Below are 26,048 nucleotides of genomic sequence, written 5' to 3'. Positions count from 1 at the left end.
ATATATATATATATATATATACATATATGTATATACATACATATGTATATATATATATATATATATACACACATACATATACATACATATATATATATATATACATATACATACATATATATATATATATATATACACATATATATATATATATATATATATACACATATATAAATATATATATATATATATATACACATATATACATATATATACATATATATAAATTGTTTCAATAAAACTGGTTAAATTGCAAATACGTTGTAGTAAACAAAAAGCATTTTTATGCTCCATGACTTCTGTTTTATGCATAGGGTTCAAATATTACAAGCCATGCTGACTGATGCATGATTAAATGTTGCAAAAAGGGAAAAACAAATCCTAGACTTGGAATAAACAGAGTGCATTTGCTTCTTGCTCATCATTAACTTCAGTCTTTTCCTTCCTCCACTCAGGTGCTTCCATAGTAGAGCTGAAGTCTGTTCATATAAAACCTCAGAGCCCCAGAGCTTCTTCATGCTGCAGTGCAACAGTTTATTTCCGGCTTCAACGCACTCCGACACACATGGAGCTGAAGAAAAGATTCACTGATGTTATTTTTTCATCCAGTTTTAACATCTGTTTTATAGCACACTTAAAAACAGGAAATCCATGGTGATTACAAAAACATGGATAAAAAAAATAATAAATTATTGGCATTCTTTTTTATTTTTATGCATTTATTCATTTATTACATGAACATATTGTTTCAGTAAAACTGGTTAAAATCCATATACTGAAAGTTTAAGTATAAAGCTATGCTCCATGGCTTCTTTTTTATGCATAGAGTGTAAATATCTAAAGGCATGCTGGCAGATTCTTGGTTAAATTTTGCAAAAAGAAAATAAAGTCCTAAGGTTATTCTTGGTCATCAACAACTTCAGTGTTTTCTTTTCTGCACTGAGGTGCTGCTTCCATAGTAGAGCTGAAGCCTGTCGGTAAACCTCAGAGGCCCAGAGCTTCTTTCTTCACGCCGCAACCCAGCAGTGTATTTCCAGCTTCAACACACTCCGACACACATGGAGCTGAAGGAAAGAAAAGATTCACTAGTATTATTTTTGCATCTAGTTGTACCTTCTGTTTTAAACGCATCATGGTGAACGTAACAGTTCCCTGCTGAATATGTGTGTTACCGTTTTGAGCTTTAATCCATGATGCAGCCTTCATAGACAGAAGCTCCCACTCCTCCTTTGCATCCATCTTAAAACCATGAAGCCAGATCAGAGCCAGAATGGACGCCCACACTTCATTGTTGACCTAATTAGCAGAGAGAGACGAAACAGAAAACAGGATCATGCCATGTTGGCATGATATTTAATTGCAAGTTGTTTCAGATATTGCATTAAAGCACACTTTTTGGAAAAAGTGTTTTATATATTGGTTAAAATTGTCAATGTCACGACAGTATGGCATGAGACAGATAATTTGTCAAAGAAATAACATCAAGCTCCTTCCAATGCAGCTACAGCAAGCTGCAGAAGTTCACTGCTCCTGTTAAAAAGCAACCAGTTGGAGCCAGGAGGAAGATATTAGTGCTGTGGATCAGGCTCACTGCTCAAGTGGGAAGATGTGAGTAACAAGTACACGATGTTGATTGACAGCATCAATATCTTTCTCCTTGCTCTGCTGGGTTGTTTTTGACCCAAAGCAGTGCAACAATGGGAGGAGGCAGATTATCTATCTCACACTATGACATAGTAACAGTAATAACCAATATGTGAAAAAAAAAAAAAAAAAAAAAAAACATTTAATAAAAATGAATGTGAGGGTTTTTCATAGTCCAGCCAAGGAGACGTAAAATAATTTCCAAAAATAATCTTAATTTATTACAAAAAATGTCCAAAATAATTCAAAAATGACAAATTGGGCCCAAAAACTGAGGTCAACATAACAAAATGTAACTCAAGTGGTAACAAAAGAAACTCAAGCACAAACTGACCTCCCAAACAAGACATGAGGGAAACTTAAATAGTGGCTGATCAGACCACTGCTAACACACACAAGGGGGTAACTAAACACACAAGAACCTAACAAATATTAGTGAGATTATTATTAAATCTTTAAATTAAACAAATATCAAATTTAAACTAACTTTAAAAAGAAGAAACATTAAATAAATGGTCAAAATAAACTATAAACCAAATATCCCCTTCCCCTGGTAAACAAATGGACCGGCCCGCTGAGGGAGTTTGACATCCGTGGACCTCAGTCAGCTGGAGCTCATCTGTAATTTCCAGAGGCAGGTCCAAAGGAAACTAATAACTCAAAAGGAAGAAATTAAATGGTTGTCTTTAACAAAAAATACAAAGAACTGACAAATAAAGTTAACTAAATGTGTGCACTTCAAATAGTTACCTTAAAAAGTCAGACTAATAAAAATAATTTCAAAGATATAGATAAATCTAAACTAAACACTAATTAATATATGTAAAGTAACATTAAAGAAAAACAGAAAACCATTACCAATTCTGTGTGACAGCAGGGGCAGCTGTCACAATGACATTCTGCAGCTTTAAATCCCATCATTGTCGCTTGTAAACTTTACTATTCATTATTACTACTGTACAAGAAAATAATGATACTTATGCTACTCTGTATTTTGCTGACTATTTTCAGTTTGGCGGTTATTCTTTAAATATCCAGTCTGGTGTGTGTTAAAGATTACCAGTTTGGTTTCATATGCTTGATATTGAAGATTAACTCCATATCAATTCTCTGTTTACAGCTCAACATTAAAACATGGTTGTTGACTCAGTCGCCTCACAGGAACAAGGTTCTCGGTTCAAATCCCTGGAGACTTTCTGTGTTGAGTTTCTATGTTCTCCATGAAGGTTTTCTTTCTTGGCACTACATTTCCCACAATACAAATACCTGGATGGTAAGACAAATGGCCTTCAAGTTGTTCTCAGGTGTGAGTGAATGACTGCATGTTTGTTTTTCCTTCATTTTACTCATTACTTCTGCAAATGAACTTAAACTTCCCTAACTGCAAGCAACCATAAAAATTATTGAGCCAACTTTGAAAATTAATGGACAGAGCGATAATTATTTGTACTACCTACAATTTTATTTCCCATTTTCTTTATGTGGTTATTCTTGAAACATAACACCTTAAAATGTATATTAAATATTAGTTTAGAACCCACCGACTGTGGCTTTGCCTTTTCCACTTGCTCGCTGGTCTTTCCCAGCACAGCAGCCAGATTTGCATCAAGCATCCAGCAGCCAGATGCTTTCTGCAGGGACACCAGCTGCAGCAGAGGGTCTTTACTGGGTAGCACAGCTTCTGGCTCACTGGATTCTTCCTGAAAGTCTTGTAGCATGTCACCTGTGGCATAAAACAGGTTCAATAAAAGTCTTAGCTCTTGTCTTATGATGAAACCAAAGTGAGTTTTGTTACAATAATTCTGTAAATTTCACTCAAGTACTTATGAAAACAAATCATTTCAATCCTGTTGCCAAATATTGTAACAACACAAATTACAACTACTTTTTGAAGACACTATTCTTTCATCTTCTTCATAGCAATGTCCTCTCTGTGAGTGTTAATATATCAACAACTAAAAACACAATGTACATCAAAAAGTAAATATAGTGGGCAGTGAAAGTCTGGCCCAGTAGGGTAACTATATTATGAGCATGTAGAATTTGCATGGATAACTCGCCTGTAGTTCCAGGAGCATCTCGAAGTTCTGCACTGCTCCCAGTTTATCAAAGGATAAAATTTAAAGTCCTATTGTCTGAAAAGCACTTAAGAGTTGTGACCTTATGTACCAGAACTACAAGAGGTGAGGCAGCATTAGTTCTTATGCTGCTCAGTCCTCTAAACAATTGCCTGACAACAAGAGAAGTGCAAAAACTGTTGACCCCCAAACAAGGACAGAAAACATTACCATTTACTTCAGCCCATCTGGATTTTTCACAAGTATTCCAGATTCCTTTCACAGGAACCTAGCATGGTAGGTTAATTACTTACTCTAAAATGCCCCAAATGTATACTTGCATTGTTGTCTGTGTGATTGACTGGTGACCAGTAGGGCTGTATAATTATATCGATTCTACCATTTTTATCGATTTTTTTCCACCCTCAGAAGGTATCAATTTTTCATCTGCCAGTATTGATACGTTAAACCATAGGGGTCAATAGGCTTATACCGTCTTTTTAACATGTTTGGTTTGTGACAGCGTAGCAGCAAGACCCCGCCTCCTCCAATCTCACTTTCAACTTGTGCTTAAAGTGCCCATTATAAACTACACACCAGTTTTTTAAATGTGTTAATAGGCTAAGTAAAACCAGAGTTATGCTAAAATAAGTAAACCATATTGGTCCAAATGTCAGAGAATACCGGCTTTTCCAGTTATGTGAAAGGGATGAGCTTCCAAACATAAAAAAATGCAACGCAACATTAGATTACTTTGTTTTTGGAAATCTCAACTCTTCAATAACTAACAATGGGCTGTATTTTGTTGCCAAGAAACAAAATACAACCCTATCACAATCTGATCATATTGTGATCAGATTATCGTATTGTATCTTGAGATTATTGTATCACTACACCCCTACTGACCAGTGAAGATAAACATCAGTACTCTGTGACCATACATAGTAAAACTGGTGTAAACAATGAATGAATAGATGTGGTTATGAAAGTACACTTTCATGGCGCCATACACCAGAAAGTAAGGTCTTAAGAATAAATCAAAGAAGGTGTCTGAGATCTTATTTATCTCTATTAAGTTTTATGCCTGAAAAAGGGTCAATCCAAGTATATATCCATGTTTTTCAGTTGCCGTTTCAATGTTTATTTGTTGATGGACCAGCTCTTTTTACTTACCCAAAACTGGTGGAGCTTCGTAATCCATCATAGCTAGATCAGAATAAATAAAAAAGGAGTGAGATTGTGACATTTCATTCCAACAATTTCTTTCAGACTAGGGTACTGAGGGCTTAATTTTATCTTTACCAAAACAATATGACTAAATGTGAACTAAAAATAACCTATGAAGTAAATATGTAAATTTTCACTTTAAACAAATGACTAAGGGAGTCTGACTATGTAAGGTAATCTCAGTGTAAAAGTACACAAACTTTTTCTCACCCCACTGTTGCCAACTCACAGACTTTTTTGCTATATTTAGCAACATTTCAAAAATAATAATAATAAAAAAATATATCAGCCAAAATCAAAATTGGCAGGTCAGGCTTTTTAAAGATTGGTAACCAGGAATTGGCCAGAAAACTGCAATTGGTGCAGCCCTAAACATATTCATGACATTCTTTGATTAAATAAATTTCTCTTTACCAAAACAATATGACTAAATGTAAACTAAAAATAACCTATGAAGTTTAAATTTTCACTTTAAACAAATGACTAAGGGAGTCTGACTATGTAAGGTAATCTCAGTGTTAAAGTACACAAACTTTTTTTCAGTAAAATGTTTAAAGAAATTCGTATGATGTGAACGACAGTAAGTAAAATACATGCTACTGATTTGGACAATATAATTAAAGCACATACTGTGGCTGTGCAGCAAATCATTGATTGTTTAATTTCTGTTCCATTTGTGTCAAATGTTATTCAAGACTTGTTATTATTACTGTAATTATTACTGATGGTAAATGTGGCCCAAGTATGTAGTGAAAATGTTAAGTGACAGTGAGAGAGTTTTTACTTACTCATTGGTCCGCATAAATACAGACATCCATCTCCTACACAGAGACACAGACAGACATAAAAAATACACATTCAGGATGTATTCAGAATATGCTCAGATTGAATCTCTAATGCCAAATGTAAAATTCACTTCACCTGTTTTAATCAACAGGACTGGGCTTCAGTAAGTTTGTCTCTACATTTTCTGATTTTTACCTCCGTCTACAATTCCTCCTTTTTTTTTTTTTTTTTTTACATAAAACATTGCTTGGAATTGATTGAAACAGACATAAAATTAGTGAGCAAATAATTTGCTGATATATTAATTGTTACAATAATTTTATAATGCTTCTTACCAAAGAAAATAAAACTCAGGTTATGAAATTGTCTTAACTGTTAAGACACAATATAAAACAATAATCTATAAAGCTTAAGGTTTCATTTTAACCAGATATGGTTAAAATGGAAGTACACAAACTTGCTGCAGTATATTGTTTAATACATTGGTATCATGTAAACAGCAATGAAAAATACAATACATGCTATTGTGATCGTTTAAATTCTCTTCCATTTGTGTGAAAATGTAATCAAAATTTGTAATAAATTATGATTGATAATAAATGGTATCCAAGTACAAGGTAATTGTGTTTTTAAGTTGTACCAGTTCCTCCTTAGAGTTTTACTTACTACCAGGTGGTGAACTATAACGAGCTGTAGACCTCCCGCTCCCTAGAACAAAATAAAGGAACACGTTTAAAAAAAAGGAAAGAAAAACTATTATATTTTATCCCAAAAATGTTTTCAGAGGGTTCCATTCTGACTTTTTGAACACACCAACAAATATGTTTTCAAAAGCCCAGAGGACGGATTCAGACAAAGATTAAATCTGATGCTAAATGTAGAGCTGGCCTGGTTTGCTTTTACTAACACAAGTTTGACAGCTTCAATAACAAAAGAACTGTTGAAAGAAAGAATTTGCTACTGCAGTGTCCAAACATATTATATCTGGTGTTCAATATTATCAAACAAAGCCAAACCTTGTTGATTATAATTGATTTGTAAAACCGATAGAGTGCAAAATATGCAAAGGAATGAATACTTTTAATAAATAGTCTAGAGAAATTCTGCTTCTTCATCTGAATCATTTCAGACTTAAACTTATTTGATCAGTCTATCATATCAGTTCATATTTGTAGTCAAAAGGAGTTTTACTTGCCATTTATACCTATTCTAACTCTCTATTAACGATTATTTAAAAATAAAAATCACTCACTTCCATAGAAAGGTGTTGCGACATTTCTGCGCACCAGAGGTCCTTCAACGGACTCGCCGCTGTCTTTGTTAACAGCAATGAAGGCAGTGAAAGAACTGCTCACTCCTGATTGGATACTGAGCTCCACCACCTTCTTCTTCATGTCTTCATCTTTCTGCTCACTTTGTGTCCTCTCCTCAGACTCCAGGGAGCGAATCACAGTACGAGCAGCCAGTCTGTGGACTGTTAATCTGCAGACAGGAAGGAAAAACATCTAAAGATGGAGCTCATTCTCTTTCAACATAAAGATTAACTCCTCTATTATGTTTGTTTGCATGCTTTTTCTGTAACATGCCCCTTTTTTTCTTTAGGATATGGCCAATCTTCACTTATATTTCCTCATGCACCTTCTTTATTCTTCCAAACGTTTTTTGTAAACTCAAACAACCACCTGGTCAATTTAGAAGCGGAGAAAGGAAGAAATGAAGAAATTAAAACCAGCACTGTAAATAAATAGCATCCTTCACTATATGGCTACACCTTGAGATCCTGACTATGAACACGACAAAAACACATCAGATACATCGGACAACTCCTGATCACACTGGGTTTCCCCACCACAGCAACTCCGATACCCACAGAAACGGACTCGTTTCCTCAACCTCAACCTGACGATGAGGTTTGCAGATGCAAACCTGCAAACTGATGTAGTCAAGTAGTCTTTTAGAGCTACTTGACAGTAGCTCTAAAAGACTGAATTTAAACAGTCTGGTTGCCACCCAAACAGGCACCAATGAAATTCAGGCCACAATTCATGAGAACTGCATCTGAAGAGAAAGCCCTGAAGATGTCCAAGAACCCGTGCTGCTCAGAGAGAACATGCAAGCTCCATGCAGAAGGACCCCAGGACTGTCTTGCTGCAAGGCAACAGTGCCAGCAACTGCACCACTGTGCAGCCCCTCTGCTAATAATGTCTAGTTGACAATTCTTGAACCATACACCTTGGCTGCAAATTTTCTGCCATTTAAGAGACTTCAAAATGTCCAAAAATCTTGAAGATTACACAGGGAAACAGGACATGGAGCCTCTCTAAAAAATAACTTGACAAAAAGGGAACACTTTATATTGCAAAGTTTTTGAGAAACAAGTAAATATTAAAACACATGGTTTCCGTGACAATCGTCTGACTTACACAGGTATTGCCTTAAAACAATGATCTAAGCTGTTTTACCCAGAGTCCTCTGCAGGTTTGAGATTGAAGTGCAGCTGGCTCTGAGAGGGTTGACCTGTCAGGCTGTACTTCACTGTCACACTGCCATCTGCTTCCTCTGAACTCTGTAAAAATTATTTGATTTGGAGGAAGAAATATATATCTATATATATATATAGTATAATTTAAATCTCACCAGTGAAGTTTAAAATGATACTTAAGGAGGAAACAGACAGAAGTGACCCTACCTGTAGAGTTAGCTGAGCATAAATCAGTGACCTTTGACCCTGAAAAATAGTTGTAATGGGTGGAGAGAGAACGGTGGCGGACACTCCCTTTGGTAAATCCCAAGAGACAGAAATGTCCGCCACAGACGGCTGCAGTGCAAACCTGAGTGACTGCATCACCTGTGATTCAAACATTAGTTGTGAAATTATTTACTTTTACTATCATCACATTCTGATGAGCTGGTGAATTTTTTTTTTTTTTTCAGAAATGTTGTTTTTACTTTTGGTTGCATCCTGTCAGCCCCAGTGATGAACTGAGCGTGACCTCCACCCTCTTTGGCCATCCCGTTGATGAGAGCAGAGCTGGCTCCTTCTCCAATCCCAAAAGAGAAACACCTAAAATACAAGAGTTTGATTTCTAACTCACAATGACATCAGAACATGAACCAGACTGGGAATCTGTGTGTTTATGGTTCCACCTGTGGGAGCCTGCATTCTTCTTAACAAGATCAGTAACTTCTTTGGTGTTTCCAACCTCTCCGTCAGTGAAGACAAACAACTGAGGGAGGAGATGTAAATGAGCTTGGGAGAAAACAAGTTTTTCTAACATTCCAGAAATGAGTGAAGCAGTAGGAGTCATTGTGGTGAACAACCACATTGTTCATTTTACATAGATATGATAAAGCTGATTATTTGCTGGTGCAACTTCTAGAGTTGGTGCAATAAAAGTGTGTATATCTGACCTGTCGAGGATGTTTGGGAATGCAGGCCTGGCTGTAAATGTGTTTGAGAGGCTGAAGAATTTCTGTTCCTCCAAGATTAGACTCCATCTTTTCAAGCTTTTTCAGAGCCTCCTCCATGGTCTTCTCATTGTACTCCACACTCTTACTGCCATTAAGAACAATACAACCAATACTCCAAAAAAGAAAATCATACTGAATAAAATATAAAGAAACAACACTTTCACATGAGCTCTTGAGTAGATATTAAGGAAAGTTAGGGACTAGTAAATTTTTCCTTTTTTTGAGTATTGGTCGATAAAGGAAAGACTTAGATGTCACTCACGGGAAGATGTGCTCAAAGGAGGAACCAAAACTGTAAATGTTGAAGTAGCAGCCCATTGGTAAACTCTTCAACAGGAACAGCAGAGTGTCCTAAAGAAAGACAAAATATCAGGAGCTGAAAGAGTTTTTTTTACATCAGGAATGCCAATTACTTTATGACAAAGATTATGGTGGTCATAGTTTCTGACAATGAACCTTCATAAAGAAGGCCTGAACAGAAAAAACGACTGCTTGGTTAAAAGTCTATATAATACCAAGTGACAAAATTGCTAGATTTCTAGTTTTGACAATGGTATTCAATATGATAACAATTTTTAAACAATTGTTTCAGTGTGCCAAAAGTTTGATTTTGTTCTAACCCTTCTCAGATAAGTTTTTAAATGGAAAACTTATTCTAATTATTCAAACTTAAAACACTTTCTGTATTAAATAAAATGAGCAGTCATCAACTCTACACAGAAATGTCGCTGCCATGAGGACGTCGGTGCCCTCATAGACCAGTTGAATTTCATTTAAGAGCTTTTGGGGAGACAGTTAAGGGGTTAAAAAAACCCTTTAAAACTTGGATAAATACCCGTGCACTGCTAATGCGAGTTTCTTGCAGTGTGTTGTTGTTCATGGGGCAGCCCATACTTCCTGATCGATCCATCAAGAACACAAACTCTCCACAGGTGGCGAGTGATGACATCACTGATTGGGGGAACTCAGGGTAAAGGCTAACCATCACCACTGGGTCACCCATCAGAGAGCCTGGGACATGTTGGAGATGGAAAAAAACCCAAAAACAAACATGAACCTCTTGATACTCTAACATTTAATAATCAGTAAGACCTTAAGTAATCCGTTCTCACCAGGTTTGGCAGAGGCCTGTCCTGCCTCCACCACAGCAGAGGGCTGGTGGGTGTCTTTGTAATAAATTAGTAGCTCAATGTCTCTGTCAAACTTGTGTCCTCCACCCAACTTCACCTATAATTCAAAAACAAAAATAAGAAAACTAAAGTGATTTATCTTGTTCATAGTAACTACATCCAGCAGTAAAATCAGGTCTCTACCCACCGTGGCCTGAGTTTGATCAGCGTTGAGATACTGAAGAGGCTCCAGAGAGCAACTGGACTCTATTTTAGAGACTGGACGAGGAGAGGACACTCTGGCAGAGAAGGACAGACTGTAGGGCACCAGAGAGGCTGGTACTGAGGTCACCTGGACACTGGGACCTTCACTACCTGGAAACAACATGAGAGAAAACTGGGAGTCATTTAGTTTGTAATTAAAATGTAAATCAGTGCATCCATCCATCCATCGGCTGGTTTTCCTACCCTGAGGTTGGTATCGAGGGTTGAGCACAGCAGGCAGACAGAACCTCAACCCATCATCAGCCTGCACAGCCAGCTCAGTGACGTACTCCAGCCTGATGGAGGCGCTCTCTCCTGGAGGCAGCCTGCCCACTTTCAGAGAGAAAATATCTGGACTCTCATCACTCTCCTCCAACAGGAAGGCCTGCTGACCGGAGCTCAGGGCATCATCATACTCCTCCTGAGCCTGCAGTCCACATGAAGCATGTCAGCAATGTTCACTTTTCTGTGTTTCAGCTTCTTTATAGAGAAGACATCTTTGTTCCAGCTCACCTGCTGTTTCTCCTTCACCTCAGCTACAATGTGTGTTTTTCCAATCTGAGCACTGAAATGACACACAGCAGCATCTCCAGGCAGAGGGAAGACAAACACAGCCTCTAGAGGTTTGTCCTCCTTGTTCTCATAGTTCAGAGTGGAGACCAGAGTAGCTACATGGTCCTTCACCTCCAGTTGAGCATCAATGCTCTTCAGAGGAACTAAATCAGCAAAAGAAAGATGTGAATGAACCATAGAAATATATCTTATGAGCGTCTTATTACACTTTACAGGTTCTGTGCTAAAAAGACTTTCTGAGAAGAAACCAAGTGTTGTTTGCTTTCTAACGGCTGAGTACCTGGTTCCTTCTTTTCAGTGAGCAGACCAAAGCAGTTCATTGTACCTGTGAAGCAGACAAGTTTGGGGGGAAATGGATTAAAAAGCTTTAAAGCAGGCAGAAACTTTTTTGTTATATCACAAGCAAACAAACATTTAAAATTAATCAGGAAAAACTTATAACGGGGACATAACAGTGACGTAAGTATTGCATTTAAAAATCAGATTTAATTACTTTAAATAAATTAATCTTGCACATGGTTGTGTTTTGTGATACATGGAAGTCAAATGTATATGATGAGATAGATATAACAAATATTAGGTCACCCTTACCCCAATATACCACATTATGACATGGGAACTCAAAAAGCACCGCATAGTACAGACCTGGGTATTTAAGGTCTGGGCCAGATATGGTCGTTGGGCATCCTGTCCGCCCAAGGCCCCCCAGTCAAAACAAAACACCGTATTTTCGTGTGCATGCACACAGCTGTCTTTTATTTTGAAAGGGCTTGACGACCGCTTATGAATGCATACGTAAATGCTAACGCACAGCAACAGGTGATGCTAGCAGCCGAATACACGATCCCCACAAAATGTCATCTCACGGTAAAAAAGAAAAGTTGATTCCGAATTCTGCATTTTTAACAAGGCATGGACAGCGAAATATTTCTTTATTGAAGTCAAAGGCAAGGCCGTGTGTTTAGTTTGTGGTGCGCAGGTGGCTGTGTTAAAGGAATATAATATCCACCGTCACTACGTGACCAAACACAGAAGAGATACAAGAACTTTTCAGAGAAAGAGCACGTCACTGAGTCGTCTGTACTCGTAGCCAAGTTGCAAGCTCAACAAACACTTTTTACAAAACGCCTGGCATCTAGAGGAGCTGCAGTCAAGGCAAGTTTTGTCATATCCCACAAGATTGCTAGGAAGAGCAAACCTTTCTCTGACGGAGAGTATATTAAGCAGTGCTAATATGTCCTGAGAATAAAGACGCTTTTGAGAACATCTCCCTCTCCCGCCGCAAACGTAACGAGAAGGATTGAGGACATCGCGACGAAGCTGGTGCTGCAACTGAAAGACAGCGTGAATGATTTTGAGTACCGGTATTTTTCCCTGGCTTTGGATGAGAGCTGTGACATACGGGACACTGCCCAGCTGCTCATCTTCGCGCGGGATCAATGCAGAATTTAGCATCACGGAGGAGCTGGCAGGCATGCGGTCAATGAAAGGGACAACAACAGGGAGTGAGCTCTTAGTAGAGGTAAATGCGTGTCTGGAAAGCTTGGGTCTGAACTGGGACAAACTGGTGGGCGTGACAACAGATGGGTGTCCAAATCTCACAGGAAAAAAAGTTGGTTTATTTAAGAGAATCCAGGACAAACTGGCAGAAAAGAACCCTGAGCAGAAATTAATTTTGTTTCATTGTATTATGCATCAAGAATTGTTGTGTTAAAAATGAATCATGTGGTTGATGTCGTAACTAACACAGTTAATTTCATCAGAGCAAGGGCACTGACTCATAGACAGTTTGTTTCACTTTCAGAGAAAACTGAGACTGATCACCAGGACCTAAGCTACCATACAGCAGAACAGAGATCTTGGCCTATTCTCTAGTAACTAGAGAATAGGCCAAGATCTCTGTTCCTTGTATCGAAGTTGTACGATTTAGCTCTCCTTCCTGAAACACATCAGAATGACTGTAATTTTTTTCTATTTTTTGCTTCACTTACAAAGTTTTGCATAATCTAAACAAGACATAGGCTCCATTCCAAAAGTACAGAGAAAAAAAATTTAATTAATTTTTAACATAAAATGCAAATCTTCTGAAATCTATTTTGATGAAGATCTTACAGTGAAAATTAAACCCCAATAAGGCTGATAAGCCGCCATTGAGCTTCTTCTCTGCTTGCGCCTTTTTTTTTTTAGTGAACTAATTTACCAAAAACACATATTTCTGTAAAACTATTGTTTTACATACAGTGGTTTGGAAAAGTATTCATACCCTTCCCACTTCACAGTTGTGTTCAATTTTCACATTAAATTCCAATAAATATATTTCTGTTTGTGGTTGTAATGTGACAAAATATGGACAAGTTTTTGGGGTCTGAGTATATCTCCAAGCAACCATATCAGACAGAGAGGATTTTACTGACATTTAACCAATCGGGAAATTAGAGTTGCTGAGATTTTAATGTTAGGTCCAAAATTCTTTTAAATTAAAAAGATTAAGTGAATAAAATTAAGCAAAATTTATTTCAAACAACTAGAAAATTCTAGTTTGAGAAAACCTCATCACTGCTTCATCCTTAAAATATAATTCTTCATTGCGGTTTAAGTCCAGAGACAATGTGATTTATTTTCAACAAATAAAATGTAAATCTTCGTAAATCTACATTGGTGTCAAAAAGTGTCAGACTGGTCTTCTCTCACAAGCATAGAGACGCACTAACTGAAATTACGGAGATAAATTTACGTCACAGAAACATCAATTTGAAGGAAAAAAAATTAATAATTTTTTGACAATGAGTTTTTTGGTTGCATTGAAATAGATGTATTTCGCAAAACTGCAATGGAAATACTTTTTTTGCGTCACATGAGTCACACAACAGGTGGCTGTTATTACTGGCAGTAAAGAAAAGAAAAGAAGACAGGAAGCAGTAGGAGAACAATAATCTGTTATTGAGAGTTTTTCAGATAATGTACTTAATTTTGGAGTTCTTTTACTTACTTTCCCGTGTTCGAGATCGATCAAACCCAGCTGTCACAAAAACAGAAAAGGGAAAAAAGAAAGGGTAAAACCTACATTGAATGAGCTCTTCCAAAATATTTCAAAGTAAAAATTAAACCATAATAAAATAAAACTATTCATCATTTATAGGCAAGAACATACCATCACCATCCATATAATTAATAACACAAGATACTGGAATATCTTGTGTTATTTCAGAGTACTCTCAACAAATTATTGTGATTGTTTCCACTGTTAGCCACTGTTAGCCAGGTTAGCCACTGAACCCCCACAGTGGCTAACTGTGGGGGTTCAGTGGCTAACCTCTGTGAAGTGAAAAGAGCTTGATAAGTGGGTACCTGAGTTGAGTTTCAATAATCCACAGCATTAATAAATACTACTTACGATTCCTGAAATTTGGATGTCCCTCTATCTTACAAGAGCTCTTCTTGCCAAACCACCCTAGAATAAAAAGAAACTGAGCATTACTGAGGAACGTTGACCATCATCACGGAACAAGTAAATGTTTCTGCATGTGTAACTGAGTACTACATCATTTAACCCTCCCACATTCTAAAAAGTGGTAAAAAGTACAGAGCTTTCACAAGCTCCCCGCCTTCAATTTTTTTTTTTTTTTTTGTGGTTTTGGGAACTGACGGTTTGACGGGACAACCCCGGTTCACTCTTGTCCAAGAGTCACACTTACACTGTTGGGGGGTTAATAGATGGAGGCGTATTTTCTGAACATTATTGCCAGCCATATAATCATGACAATCTGACAGCAAAATTACTCTTTCACAACAACAATATACAGAGGTTCTGCAAAAAGATTATCATTAATGAAGCTTTTAATTTTTCTTGGAATTAGTCACATCTTTCACAGGATATTTTCCATATTCTTTGAAGGTTGGTGTATTCATGAATTTACTCCATAAACTTATCATTCATTAAGGAATAGTATTTTCACTCAACTCTCTGCTAATGAAATTCTGAAAATAAAACTTGAAATTTGACTGACATTCATTCAGAAACACTAAAGACAGCTAACAATCAGAAAATCCTTTAATTAACCATTTTTTTGTTGTTGTTGATTAAAATTTTAACTGCTGCAATTTTATTCATCAGTAGTTTCAGGGCTTGTTTTGCTTAGCAATGTCTGTCAGATGCTGGAGCCCAGAGTGACTAAAAGGACATTTCTGACTCAGTGTTTGAAAAAATAAAACAGCGCCATTTAAAGGTTAGTTTCTGCTACAAATTGCTAACATTTTAAATAACAGTACCATTCAACAATATATTTGACATGTTCCTAATTTTAAGGTTTGTCCATTTAAATAAACAATAAGACCAAATGATGTTATTGACAGTTTCTCAGGACCAATAACAGATTGAGGACTGTTTAAGGATGTTGTGCTTGTAACTCGTTCATTGTTTTACTTACCAGAGAATATTCCACCTTTTTTCTTCTTTTGAGCTAAGTCGGACGATTTAGCTCCCCTTCCTGAAACACATCAGAATGACTGTAATTTTTTTCTATTTTTTGCTTCACTTACAAAGTTTTGCATAATCTAAACAAGACATAGGCTCCATTCCAAAAGTACAGAGAAAAAAAATTTAATTAATTTTTAACATATAAAATGCAAATCTTCTGAAATCTATTTTGATGAAGATCTTACAGTGAAAATTAAACCCCAATAAGGCTGATAAGCCGCCATTGAGCTTCTTCTCTGCTTGCGCCTCGTTTTGTTTTAGTGAACTAATTTACCAAAAACACATATTTCTGTAAAACTATGGTTTTACATACAGTGGTTTGCAAAAGTATTCATACCCTTCCCCCTTCACAGTTGTGTTCAATTTTCACATTAAATTCCAATAAATATATTTCTGTTTGTGGTTGTAATGTGACAAAATATGGACAAGTTTTTGGGGTCTGAGTATATCTCCAAGCAACCATATCAGACAGAGAGGATTTTACTGACATTTAACCAATCAGGAAATTAGAGTTGCTGAGATTTTAATGTTCTTAAAAGAACATTCAAAAGAAAGACATGAATGAACCATAAAAAAATTTTTAAACATGTCTCAATTAAACTGTTCATTGTTCCTTCTATGCTGAATTATGACAAATTCTGAGAAGAACCCAATAAATCAGTTAGATTAAATAGGAGACATGACTGAGGAACAGGCAGACATAAAATCTGTTATTATAGACTGTTTACTAACGGCTGGGTACCTGGTTCCTTGTTGTCAGTGACCAAACCACAGCAGTTCACCATTGTACCTGTGAGAGAAGAAGGAAGAGGCGTGTAATGCTGGTGTTACCTTCGTAAATCCCGAACAATCTGTTGTCTATTTCGGCTCGTTTGCTGGTAACAAGCTCGTAGGTTCTGCTCTGCTAGCGGCAAAGAAGAACGAGGAGGAGGCAGATGGAAGCTTCAGAACTTTATTCCTACTCTTGGCAAAGCGAACAACGAACGAAAGTTACTACCGTAACTACGGTTCTATGAATACCGGATGACCGCCAGAGGCGGTGCTTCAAGCACTGAATTATCATTCTTGCGCATGCGCAGGTCGAGTACTAATGACAACAAAGTCACCTGTGACCTGCCGGGGACCCACGTGACTCTATATAGTCACGTGGCACCCGGCAATCAATCCCTCAATCTTCTCGCGAAAGCAGAGATTCCGAGGGATTAGACTTGGCGGTCATCCGGGATTCATAGAACCGTAGTTACGGTAGTAACTTTCGTTCTATTTCATCCCTACTGACCGCCAGAGGCGGTGCTTCAAGCACTGGATGACTCATATCAACAAGGTCACGAGGAATCAGCAACAAGGAACAGCGACTACGTGTGCCTGGGCATCGCGCCCCAGAGGGCTGGTGTTGTCCAATGAGAACCAAAGGGGACAGTGAAATGCGTCCCTTGAGGCAAAGAGGTCCACTGCCGCCCTGCCAAAGACCTTCAAGATGCACTCCACTACCTCTCGGTGAAGCTTCCACTCCCCTGGAAGCGGCTTCTGACGGGATAGAAAATCTGCTGGCACATTCTCCGGCCCTGGGATGTAGGCTGCTCTGAGGCTGGCTATGCATGGAGCTGCCCAGGTCAGAAGCCGTCGAGTCAAGCACAACAGTTTCCTTGACCTGGTTCCCCCCTGGTGGTTGATGTGAAAAACCACTGTGGTGTTGTCTGACCTCACCAGCACATGCTTCCCCTGCAAGCCTGGAAGAAAGCTCTGAAGAGCCAGAAGTACAGCCTGTAACTCCAGGACATTGGTGTGTTCCCTGCTCTGCCGCTGGGACCATGTCCCCTGTGCCATTTGACCCCGCCAGGTCGCACCCCAGCCCGTGGAGGATGCATCCGTAAACACAACTTCCCGACGACACGGGAGGGAACCGAGCGGGACCCCTGTGGTCATAAACAACCTCACCCTCCATTAGGACAGAGACTGAAGACACTGAGGCCCCACCCGAAGTCTTCGGAGACAATGAGTGTTCCATGCGGGATCCAGATTCAAGCTGTTCAACCACATCTGGAAGGGCCGCAATGACAGCAGCCCCAAGGGCACTACGGCAGACACAGCTGTAAGCATGCCCAAAAGTCGAAGATACCGCACAAGAGGCAGTGCCATGCCGCGCCTGAATTCCGGGAGCATGCTCAATATACTGTCCACCCGCTGGGGTGACGGGCAAGCAGTCATTGAGATGGAATCCATGGCAATGCCCAGGAAGACAGTCTCCTGTGAGGGAGTCAGACTGCTTTTCTTCATGTTCACCTGCAAGCCCAAGCATCCCACATGATGGAGCACTAACAGAGTATCTCGAACCGCCTGGTCCCGCGTCGCGGCACAAATGAGCCAGTCGTCCAGATATGGGAGGATCCTTAATCCTTGTGCCTGCAGAGGAGAGAGGGTCGTGGCAACACATCGGGTGAACACCCTGGGAGACAGTGAAAGTCCGAACGGGAGGACCCTGAACTGGAAATGCCTCCCCTGAAAAGCAAAACGAAGAAACCGCCAATGGGGCAGAGCGATTGGGACGTGAAAATAAGCATCCCTGAGATCTATGGAAGTGAACCAATTGCACGGGGAAATCGCCTGCAACACTTCCTTGGTGGTCAGCATATGAAAGGGCATGACCTTCAAGTACACATTCAGGCCTCTGAGGTCCAAGACTGGACGCAGGCCCCCGGTCTTCTTCGGAACCAGAAAATACATGGAATAAAAGCCCCCTGGATCCAGCAGGGGGTCCACAGGCACTATAGCACCCTTGGCCAGCAAGGTGCAGATTTCTTGGTTCAGTGCCTGTGCCTTCACCGGGTCGTGGATCACAGTCATCCTGACCCGGCCAGGGATAGGTGGCCGGCGGCGGAATAGAAGACGGTACCCCCGGGACAGGGTGGACAACACCCACAAGTCCGGGGTGTGGGCAGCCCAGAAGCTGAGCTGTCCCGGGGAAAAATAACCGACCGCCGGCCCTAAGGCATCATCTGCGGGCCCCCCGGCCCTTCGAAGGCCCGGGAGGACGCCGGCCAGACTGCGCGGCTCGAAAGAGATGAAAGAACCTTGTCCCAGCTTGGTCTCGAGCTCTGTTTCTCCGATCTGGAGCAGGTCTCTGGACCGATCTCTGACCTGGTACCAGCCCCTGGGGCTCAGTGGAAGAAGGAGAAGGCCCTGAGGACCTCCGTGAAGGACCCACAGCCGCCCAGGTGCTGACTGGCTGGCGATCACGTCTGTGAAGCCCTGCCAGCTGTTGCCTCGTTCTAGAGGCCTGAGCTGTACGGTCCAAGGCATCCAGTGCCGCAGAACCAAAAAGTTTCCCCGGAACCACAGGCAGGGCCCGGAGGGTCCTCCTACAAGGCTCAGTAAGTGGTGACTGCGCCAACCAGACCTGGCGGCGAGCGTGAACCAGTGTGGATAGTGTGCGTCCAAGTTCCCTCGTCATAAGAGCAAAGGCCTGCAGAGATGCATCAACCAGGCCTTGCGTGCATGATCCAGTGGAACAGATTCCAAGGAGGAAGACAGGGCCAGCATAAGATGGGATAGAGAGTTCCCAATCTGGCCCATGCGGGCCCCAGCGTCATAGGCCTTGCAGAGAAGGTCATCGGTAATACGGCACTGAGGACGTGGACAACGGGCATTGGGCCGCAAAGCCTCATCAGGTGGGATAATAAGAGAGGCAATGCCCGGTTCCACCGCTGGCATCTGCAACAAGCCAACCTTGGGTGCCTCCTGCATAGCTGCCAGGACCCTGCAGCTATGTTTCAGTTCTTCAAAAGCCTCCTGGCAATGAGTCGTCCAGTTAAAACGTGCATACTTTTTGGTGAGCTCGTGGAGGGGCTTGGCAATGGTGGCAAAATTTTCCACATAACGGCGATAATAGGAAGCCAGCCCCACAAACTGCCGCACCTCCCCCACGTTCTGAGGTGTGGGCCACTCCTGTACCCGCTGAATCTTCTGGGGGTCTGTGGCAACACCTTCAGCAGAAACTTTGTGGCCTAGGAAAATTACTTGCTCCCGAAACAAGCAGCATTTGGAAGGTTTGAGCTTGAGGTTAGCTGCACGCAGCCTGGCGAACACATGCTCCAGTCGCTCTAACATCTGACCAGTGTCTCGTCCTAGAACTATAATGTCATCGAGATAGACCAAACAGGTCTCCCATTGCAGCCCTGCCAGGACACGGTCCATGAGCCTTTGGAAAGTGGCTGGAGCATTACACAGTCCAAAAGGCATCACATTCCATTCGAAAAGCCCTTTACGTGTGCAAAATGCTGCGGTTCTTCTCGCCCGAGGTGTCATCTCCACTTGCCAGTATCCAGACGTTAGGTCAAGTGTACTGAAGAACTTCGCAGTGGAGAGGGTGTCCAGGGTTTCTTGAATTCGAGGCAGTGGGTACGCATCCTTAATTGTTTGTTCATTCAGGGCCCTGTAATCTACACAGAGTCTAGAGCTCTGATCCTTCTTTCTTACCATCACAATTGGTGCTGCCCAACTGCTATTACTGGGTTGGGCAAGACCAGCCTCCAAGCTCTGAAGCACCTGCTGGTCAGCTGCTTCTTGTTTCTGCCGAGCCATTTTCCGGGGGGGCTGTTTCACCGGCGGCCCTACAGTAGTCAGGATGTCGTGTTTCACAATGCTGGTGCGACCCAAATCATTTGGGCCAGTGGAGAACACATCGGCGTATCGTTGCAATAACTGGCCCAGTTGATGGCGGTCCTCCTCCAACAATCCACCACAGCTTTCAGCATACAGTTCCTGGAGATGGTTCGGTATAGAAAAAGAGACATGGTTAATAGGTTCATGCACATTATTGGCTCTGTCAGCTCCAGCTGTCTGAAACTCCTTTCCTGCAACAACCTGTACTGGCTGAAGCACTCCAGCCACTGTTCCCTTCTTTACCTTAACAGGGATAGTGCTGGGGTTGAAGATCCTGATGGGTAGGCTGGCTGACTGTTGCTGCTGGACAACAACATGGGCCACAAGAACATTGTGCTTTTCAATGAAAGCTTTAGTAGGGCTTAACATGAGAACTTCGCTGGCTGTATGGCAGGATCGGGAGAGGCCGGGCACCACATACTCGCGCCCAGGCTCTAGGACTGTGGTACGGGCCACCCTCACAACGTGTACTCCAGCCTGGAGGTCAAAACCCAGCTGAGGAATCTTCTCTCCAAACAGAGTTATTTCCTTACGCCCATAGTCCAAGCAGGCACTTGACTGCTGCAGGAAGGGTTGACCCAGGATGACCTCTGTGCTTTCGGCTGTGTCAGCAATGATGAAGTTCACATCCACTATCTTGCTTCCAACATGGACTGGGAGAACAACCTCTCCCAGCACAGGCAGCCCCTCTGGCCCGATTCCCTGCAATGTTTGTGCAGCTGATGGCTGGATGGTGGGTCTACACTCTAAAACAAATGAGTTAAAGTCACGTAGGGATAGCACATTTCTCCGGGCACCAGAGTCTAAGAGGGCATATATTTTCATTCCATGGATCAGAATTTGAATGCACATTTCCTCCTTCCCATTTTTAGTGCAGATAATCACAGTGTCTGGTGCAGATGGCTTCTTAGGGTGGGTGTTCTTGAGCTTTGGTTGGTGCGGTGAAGGGCAGCTTCTCCGTAGATGACCCACACCAGAGCAGTTATGACAAATGACATTGCTTAAATGCTTGTTCTTACTTGAGATGGATTGCTGTCGATGTTTCTCGGATGGCTCCCACTGGGACAGGTTGCTGTCCTCATGCACCATTGCTAGCCTGGCCCCCTGACATGTCAGGTTACATTTTGAAAACTGTTTGATATTTATACTTACAAAACTTTGAGCTATGGAAAGAGTTTAAATTCAAAGGCCCCTTATCTTTGAGAAATGAAGAGTACATTTTTCCAAAGCACAGTCAAACCCTTTCTTGTAAATTAATTTGTTCCCATATTGTTATAGAGGGGGAACGGATTATTTCAGGTGGCTAAAACATATGGTACCACCCCCATAACTTTGTCAAATTTAGAGCAAATGTTACCAAACTTACATGATTTATTGTTGTTGATGAAAGGAATAAACACAGTTAAAGACTTGTTGGTAAGTCAATTTGTTCCCATTTTATGGAGGGAGAACAGATTATTTTAGGTGGCTAAAATATTTGGTTCCCCCCTCATAACTTTGGCAATTTAAGAGCAAATGTTTCCAAACTTGCAGTATTTCTTGTTGATGATGAAAGGAATAATCACAGTTAAAGACTTGAAGGTAAGTTAATTTGTTCCCATTTTATGGAGGGGGAACAGATTATTTTAGGTGGCTAAAATATTTGGTTCCCCCCTCATAACTTTGGCAATTTAAGAGCAAATGGTACCAAACTTACATGATTTGTTGTTGATGATGAGAGGAATAAGCACAGTAAAAGAATTTCTGGTAAGTTAATTTGTTCCCATTTTATAGAGGGGGAACTGATTATTTTAGGTGGCTAAAATATTTGGTTCCCCCCTCATAACTTTGTCAAATAAAGAGTAAATATTTCCAAATTCACAGGATTTGTTGTTGATGATGAGAGGAATAAGCACAGTAAAAGATTTTCTGGTAAGTTAATTTGTTCCCATGTCACAGAGGGGGAACGGATTATTTCAGGTGGCTAAAATATTTGGTTCCCCCCTCATAACTTTGTCAAATTTAGAACAAATGGTACCAAACGTACATGATTTGTTGTTGATGATGAGAGGAATAAGCACAGTAAAAGATTTTCTGGTAAGTTAATTTGTTCCCATTTTATGGAGGGGGAACAGATTATTTTAAGTGGCTAAAATATTTGGTTCCCCCCTCATAACTTTGTCAAATAAAGAGTAAGTATTACCAAATTCATAGGATTTGTTTTTGATGATGAGAGGAATAAGCACAGTAAAAGATTTTCTGGTAAGTTAATTTGTTCCCATTTTATGGAGGGGGAACAGATTATTTCAGGCAGCTGAAATATCCATTCTCTCCTCTCCTCCTCCCATAACTTTGGGGAATAAAGAGCAACTGTTTCCAAATTCTCAAAAATTGTTATGTGTGGTAGCATGTAGTATACTAGAAATTTCCTCAATCCAGTAATCTGTCATATTTTACATTAGAACAAGATTTACCAGAAAGTCTACACTCTCATCTTTTCAGGAAGTCTTAATTTTTGTGCCTTGCTATCAGCCAGCTACCATCCTCTTATATCAGCAATGAAAAACTATAAATACACACTACGTGTTGAAAAATTGTGTTTGGTGACTGACTTTTATTTCTGTCAAGCTGAAGTGACAAAAGTTGAAGAAAGACCGATTCTCTTGGCGTTTAAAATAACACAAAACAGCGTAAAAAGACCTCGTTTATTTAATTACTTTACAATTTTGTAAACAACAGCTGCCGATTAAACTGAATGGTACAACCTTGACATGATTATATGAGTTGTTTTACCGAGAAATCGATCAGAAGCGCCGTGAAAATGTTCAGATCCGCCTCTCTGGCTGCAATGCGCGCTCCCGACACAGGGGGAACAGATTTTCACAGGGGAACAGAATTTCGCACAAGAGCCCCCGAGGGAAAGACTGGGCCTCTAATACTGGAAACAGTAGGAGAACGTTTCTGGGAAATGGCCGCTCCTCATTTTATAAACAACTACAACAAATGCGTGTTTTATCCTTCTAATGGTAAAGGAAAAGCAGGATGCGAAGTATGTAATAGTTTTTTGTGATCGGCAACAAAACACAGTGATCGGTGATCACCATTCATACACTTTTTCACGGAAATCGTCTGATTATGATAAGTGGCCGATCGATCGGCACACCTCTACTCCTGAGTATTTTAATGTCCATGTGGACAAAGTGAAATGGTTATTTTCAAGCAGGTTTTAGAACCAGGTATTTGTGAATTCGTTCTGATGAGGATGTGACCATGTGACAGTTCTTGTCAGATGTGGCCCACCACATCTTCAGGATGTGGACTTTTTCTACCACATCTTGAAGTACCTGGCCCACCCATGGTACTTTATCATTTTTATCATGATACTGTTTAAAAAATACTAAAATTGTACAAAAATCTATTCTGTAAATAATAAAAAAAAATCCTTTGAAAATTTGTAAAGGATGAAGAAAATACTTTTTAAATCATGCCAAACAGGAAATAAAATATATTTGAACAGATTTAATGTAATTTTTAAGACATTTTTAAAGCAGTAATTGAGTCCGGACAGTCGCAAGACCAAAAAATGGCCAAGAAAAACAGCTTTTGAAAGGTTAAAGGAGGTGTATATGTGGAAGATATACTACATATCTGTAGTGTCTTTTTATGAACTTAAACCTTTTTTAACTGTAAAAAGTGGAGCTGGACAAAAAATAAAAATAAAAAAATGGGCCTAACGGTTTTGACCCAGCTTCCTTAGATCTGATTAATCACAGCGTTAAACGCGTCAGAACAGCAAAAACAAATGAAGAGAGGAGAGGAAAACTTACGAGTAAGAATAGTTGCTGATAACAGACAGATATGTTTTAGGTTTACCACAGACCTTCTGTTGACGAAGCTTCGTCCGCTGTTGTCTTTCTGAAATTTCGTTCAAGGTACAGCAGAAAATGTGAACACGGACGTGCTAGGCGCGTTCGGGTTCAGTATGAGAAAGATCTGAATGGGTGGAGCCAGGGCCGGCCCATGGCATAAGAAAACTAAGCAGCAGCTTAGGGCCCGAAGGCCACTTAGGGAGCTGATTTTTTTTTTGTAATAATTTCTGTCAATATAATATCAAAAACACACAATTTCACTATGAAGTGATTTGTTTATACAATGATATATATTTGATAATGTATGTAGAAATTATTATTTTATTGATAAAAATAAATAAACAAATAAAAAAATTGCTCCTGGGTTCTGAGGTGTTTTTGGCTTCAAAACGCTGTGTTTGATAACATTTGATAACAATAATTAAAACTTCTCAATGTTTGACATTGTCTAGCAAAATGTTTTTATGCCAGCTGCTACACTGATGAGCTGTTCTGTGCTGTTGGGGATATGTTGTTTGCTGCTGAGCATAATCATTTTGTGGCTAAAACAAGCATTATTTTTACATCAACTTCTAAGTTATGTGAAACTTCTGTTAAAATCATTTGAAGATTCAAAATCAGTACCAGTACCAATCCACATTCTCAGGGAGAAAGACTCACCTGGTATAAATTACATTTTTAGCTATTGGAGTAACGCTTAAGAGAAATTTATTTAATCAAAGAATGTCATGAATATGTTTAGGGCTGCACCAATTGCAGTTTTCTGGCCAAATCCTGGTTACCAATTGTTAAAAAGCCTGACCTGCCGATTTTGATTTTGGCTGATATACTTTTTTTTTTTGTCTGAAATGTCGCTAAATATAGCAAAAAAGTCTGTGAGTTGGCAACAGTGGCGTGAATATTGTTAAAGGCAAATGTGCAATCATGACCTGGTGGGCCGATCTGTCAGTCACATCTCTCACTGCAGAGCAGAAGAGGACAGAGTCTAATTGAGATTAAGAGATTAAATTAAAAACAAAAGTCTTGGACTTTTTGGTTTCAGAAGGATTTTCTTTCATCACTGAAAGACTAGTAATCTCATTCTTAATGACAGACCCTCCTGAGGAATCAGATGAAAGGATTTGCCAAACCAAAGAAATTGCTTAACGAAAGACAAAGAGGTAAGGAACAAACACAAGGGACTTCCACATCCCGCTTCCACACACTTGACATTTAGAAGGAAATAGGGAAAGATAAACCAAACCCAGGGGACCCCGGGCCTCACCTGCACCCAGAACATTTACATAAGCGCACTACACAGCCAGAACCGAACCCGATCCACTGCTCACAGGAACCTTCCTCCTCCATCGAACCGGAAAACTGGAAACCATTCTCAGGCCCTCACTCAAACCATTAACGGCAGCTCCTAAAGCGTTGTTTACCATTCACAACCACCAGGGGGACAAGTTTGTTCACTGGCACCTCACTACCTGTAAATCAGTCCCCATTTTGGGTGATTATAACCTTAACAGTTTGTCCAAACCCATGCACCCAGACTTGCAGGTCGACTGCTACCCTGGTGCAGAGTTTAAGCACGCCAATCACATCCTGAAAAAAGCCAGAACCTCCAGCAATGCCAAAAAAGTCCGGCTCTCTTTCGGCAGTAACAACATAGACTACAGGGACCAAACTATAGTGCAAAAACCCTCACCACGCTTTTGAACACAACTCGGGACACCTTCTCATACGCGGACCTCTACGTGCCGCTCATAAACTTTTCAGACCGTCTATACCGTCTGACCCTCAAAGTAGATTATTAACCAAAGAATTAAATGCTTAAATGATAAATTAAAAAATGTAAATATATTATGTTGAAGAAAATAATTATTTTTAGTGCTTAATACAGCTAATCTTACCCCAGGTGTAAAGGTTATATTGAACAGTCTGATTT

At 40.1% G+C, this 26,048-nt stretch overlaps 1 protein-coding gene across 7 annotated transcripts; it reads right to left on the bottom strand.

The window, feature by feature from the left end:
• Positions 1 to 510: 510 nt before the first annotated feature.
• Positions 511 to 25,427, bottom strand: LOC122832309 (von Willebrand factor A domain-containing protein 5A-like). 7 transcript variants are annotated; one of them, XM_044118931.1, is made up of 24 exons: positions 25,383 to 25,427; positions 16,351 to 16,398; positions 15,559 to 15,618; positions 14,526 to 14,582; positions 14,121 to 14,150; positions 11,412 to 11,471; positions 11,072 to 11,274; positions 10,763 to 10,985; positions 10,503 to 10,669; positions 10,298 to 10,412; positions 10,021 to 10,196; positions 9,448 to 9,536; positions 9,126 to 9,270; positions 8,862 to 8,941; positions 8,664 to 8,778; positions 8,404 to 8,562; positions 8,177 to 8,280; positions 6,967 to 7,196; positions 6,381 to 6,422; positions 5,717 to 5,749; positions 4,875 to 4,907; positions 3,186 to 3,367; positions 1,173 to 1,296; positions 511 to 1,064 (listed from the first exon to the last, which is right to left on the bottom strand). In XM_044118931.1, exons 2-24 carry the CDS (start codon positions 16,391 to 16,393, stop codon positions 985 to 987), a joined length of 2,550 nt encoding a protein of 849 aa, XP_043974866.1. In that variant the 5' UTR covers positions 16,394 to 16,398; positions 25,383 to 25,427; the 3' UTR covers positions 511 to 984. The 7 variants fall into 7 exon arrangements, with proteins under 7 accessions (XP_043974866.1, XP_043974863.1, XP_043974867.1 ...); XM_044118928.1 differs by lacking the exon at positions 25,383 to 25,427 and adding an exon at positions 24,130 to 24,269; XM_044118932.1 differs by lacking the exon at positions 25,383 to 25,427 and adding an exon at positions 24,130 to 24,269 and having other exon boundaries at positions 11,412 to 11,456.
• Between the last annotated feature and the right edge of the window lie 621 nt (positions 25,428 to 26,048).

The sequence above is a fragment of the Gambusia affinis genome, linkage group LG06 (genome assembly GCF_019740435.1).
Source record: "Gambusia affinis linkage group LG06, SWU_Gaff_1.0, whole genome shotgun sequence".
Classification (NCBI taxonomy): domain Eukaryota; kingdom Metazoa; phylum Chordata; class Actinopteri; order Cyprinodontiformes; family Poeciliidae; genus Gambusia; species Gambusia affinis.
The sequence above is the reverse complement of the archived record's forward strand: the minus strand, read 5'-3'. Positions and strand labels throughout refer to the sequence as shown.

Coding starts and splice junctions, on each gene's coding strand:
- LOC122832309 (XM_044118931.1), bottom strand. CDS start 16,393: ATGGTGAACTGCTGTGGTTTGGTCACTGACAACAAGGAACCAG. Junction 10,670..10,762: donor CCCTCGATACCAACCTCAGG/GTAGGAAAACCA, acceptor TGTTGTTTCCAG/GTAGTGAAGGTCCCAGTGTC. Junction 1,065..1,172: donor ATGGATTAAAGCTCAAAACG/GTAACACACATA, acceptor TCTTTCCTTCAG/CTCCATGTGTGTCGGAGTGT.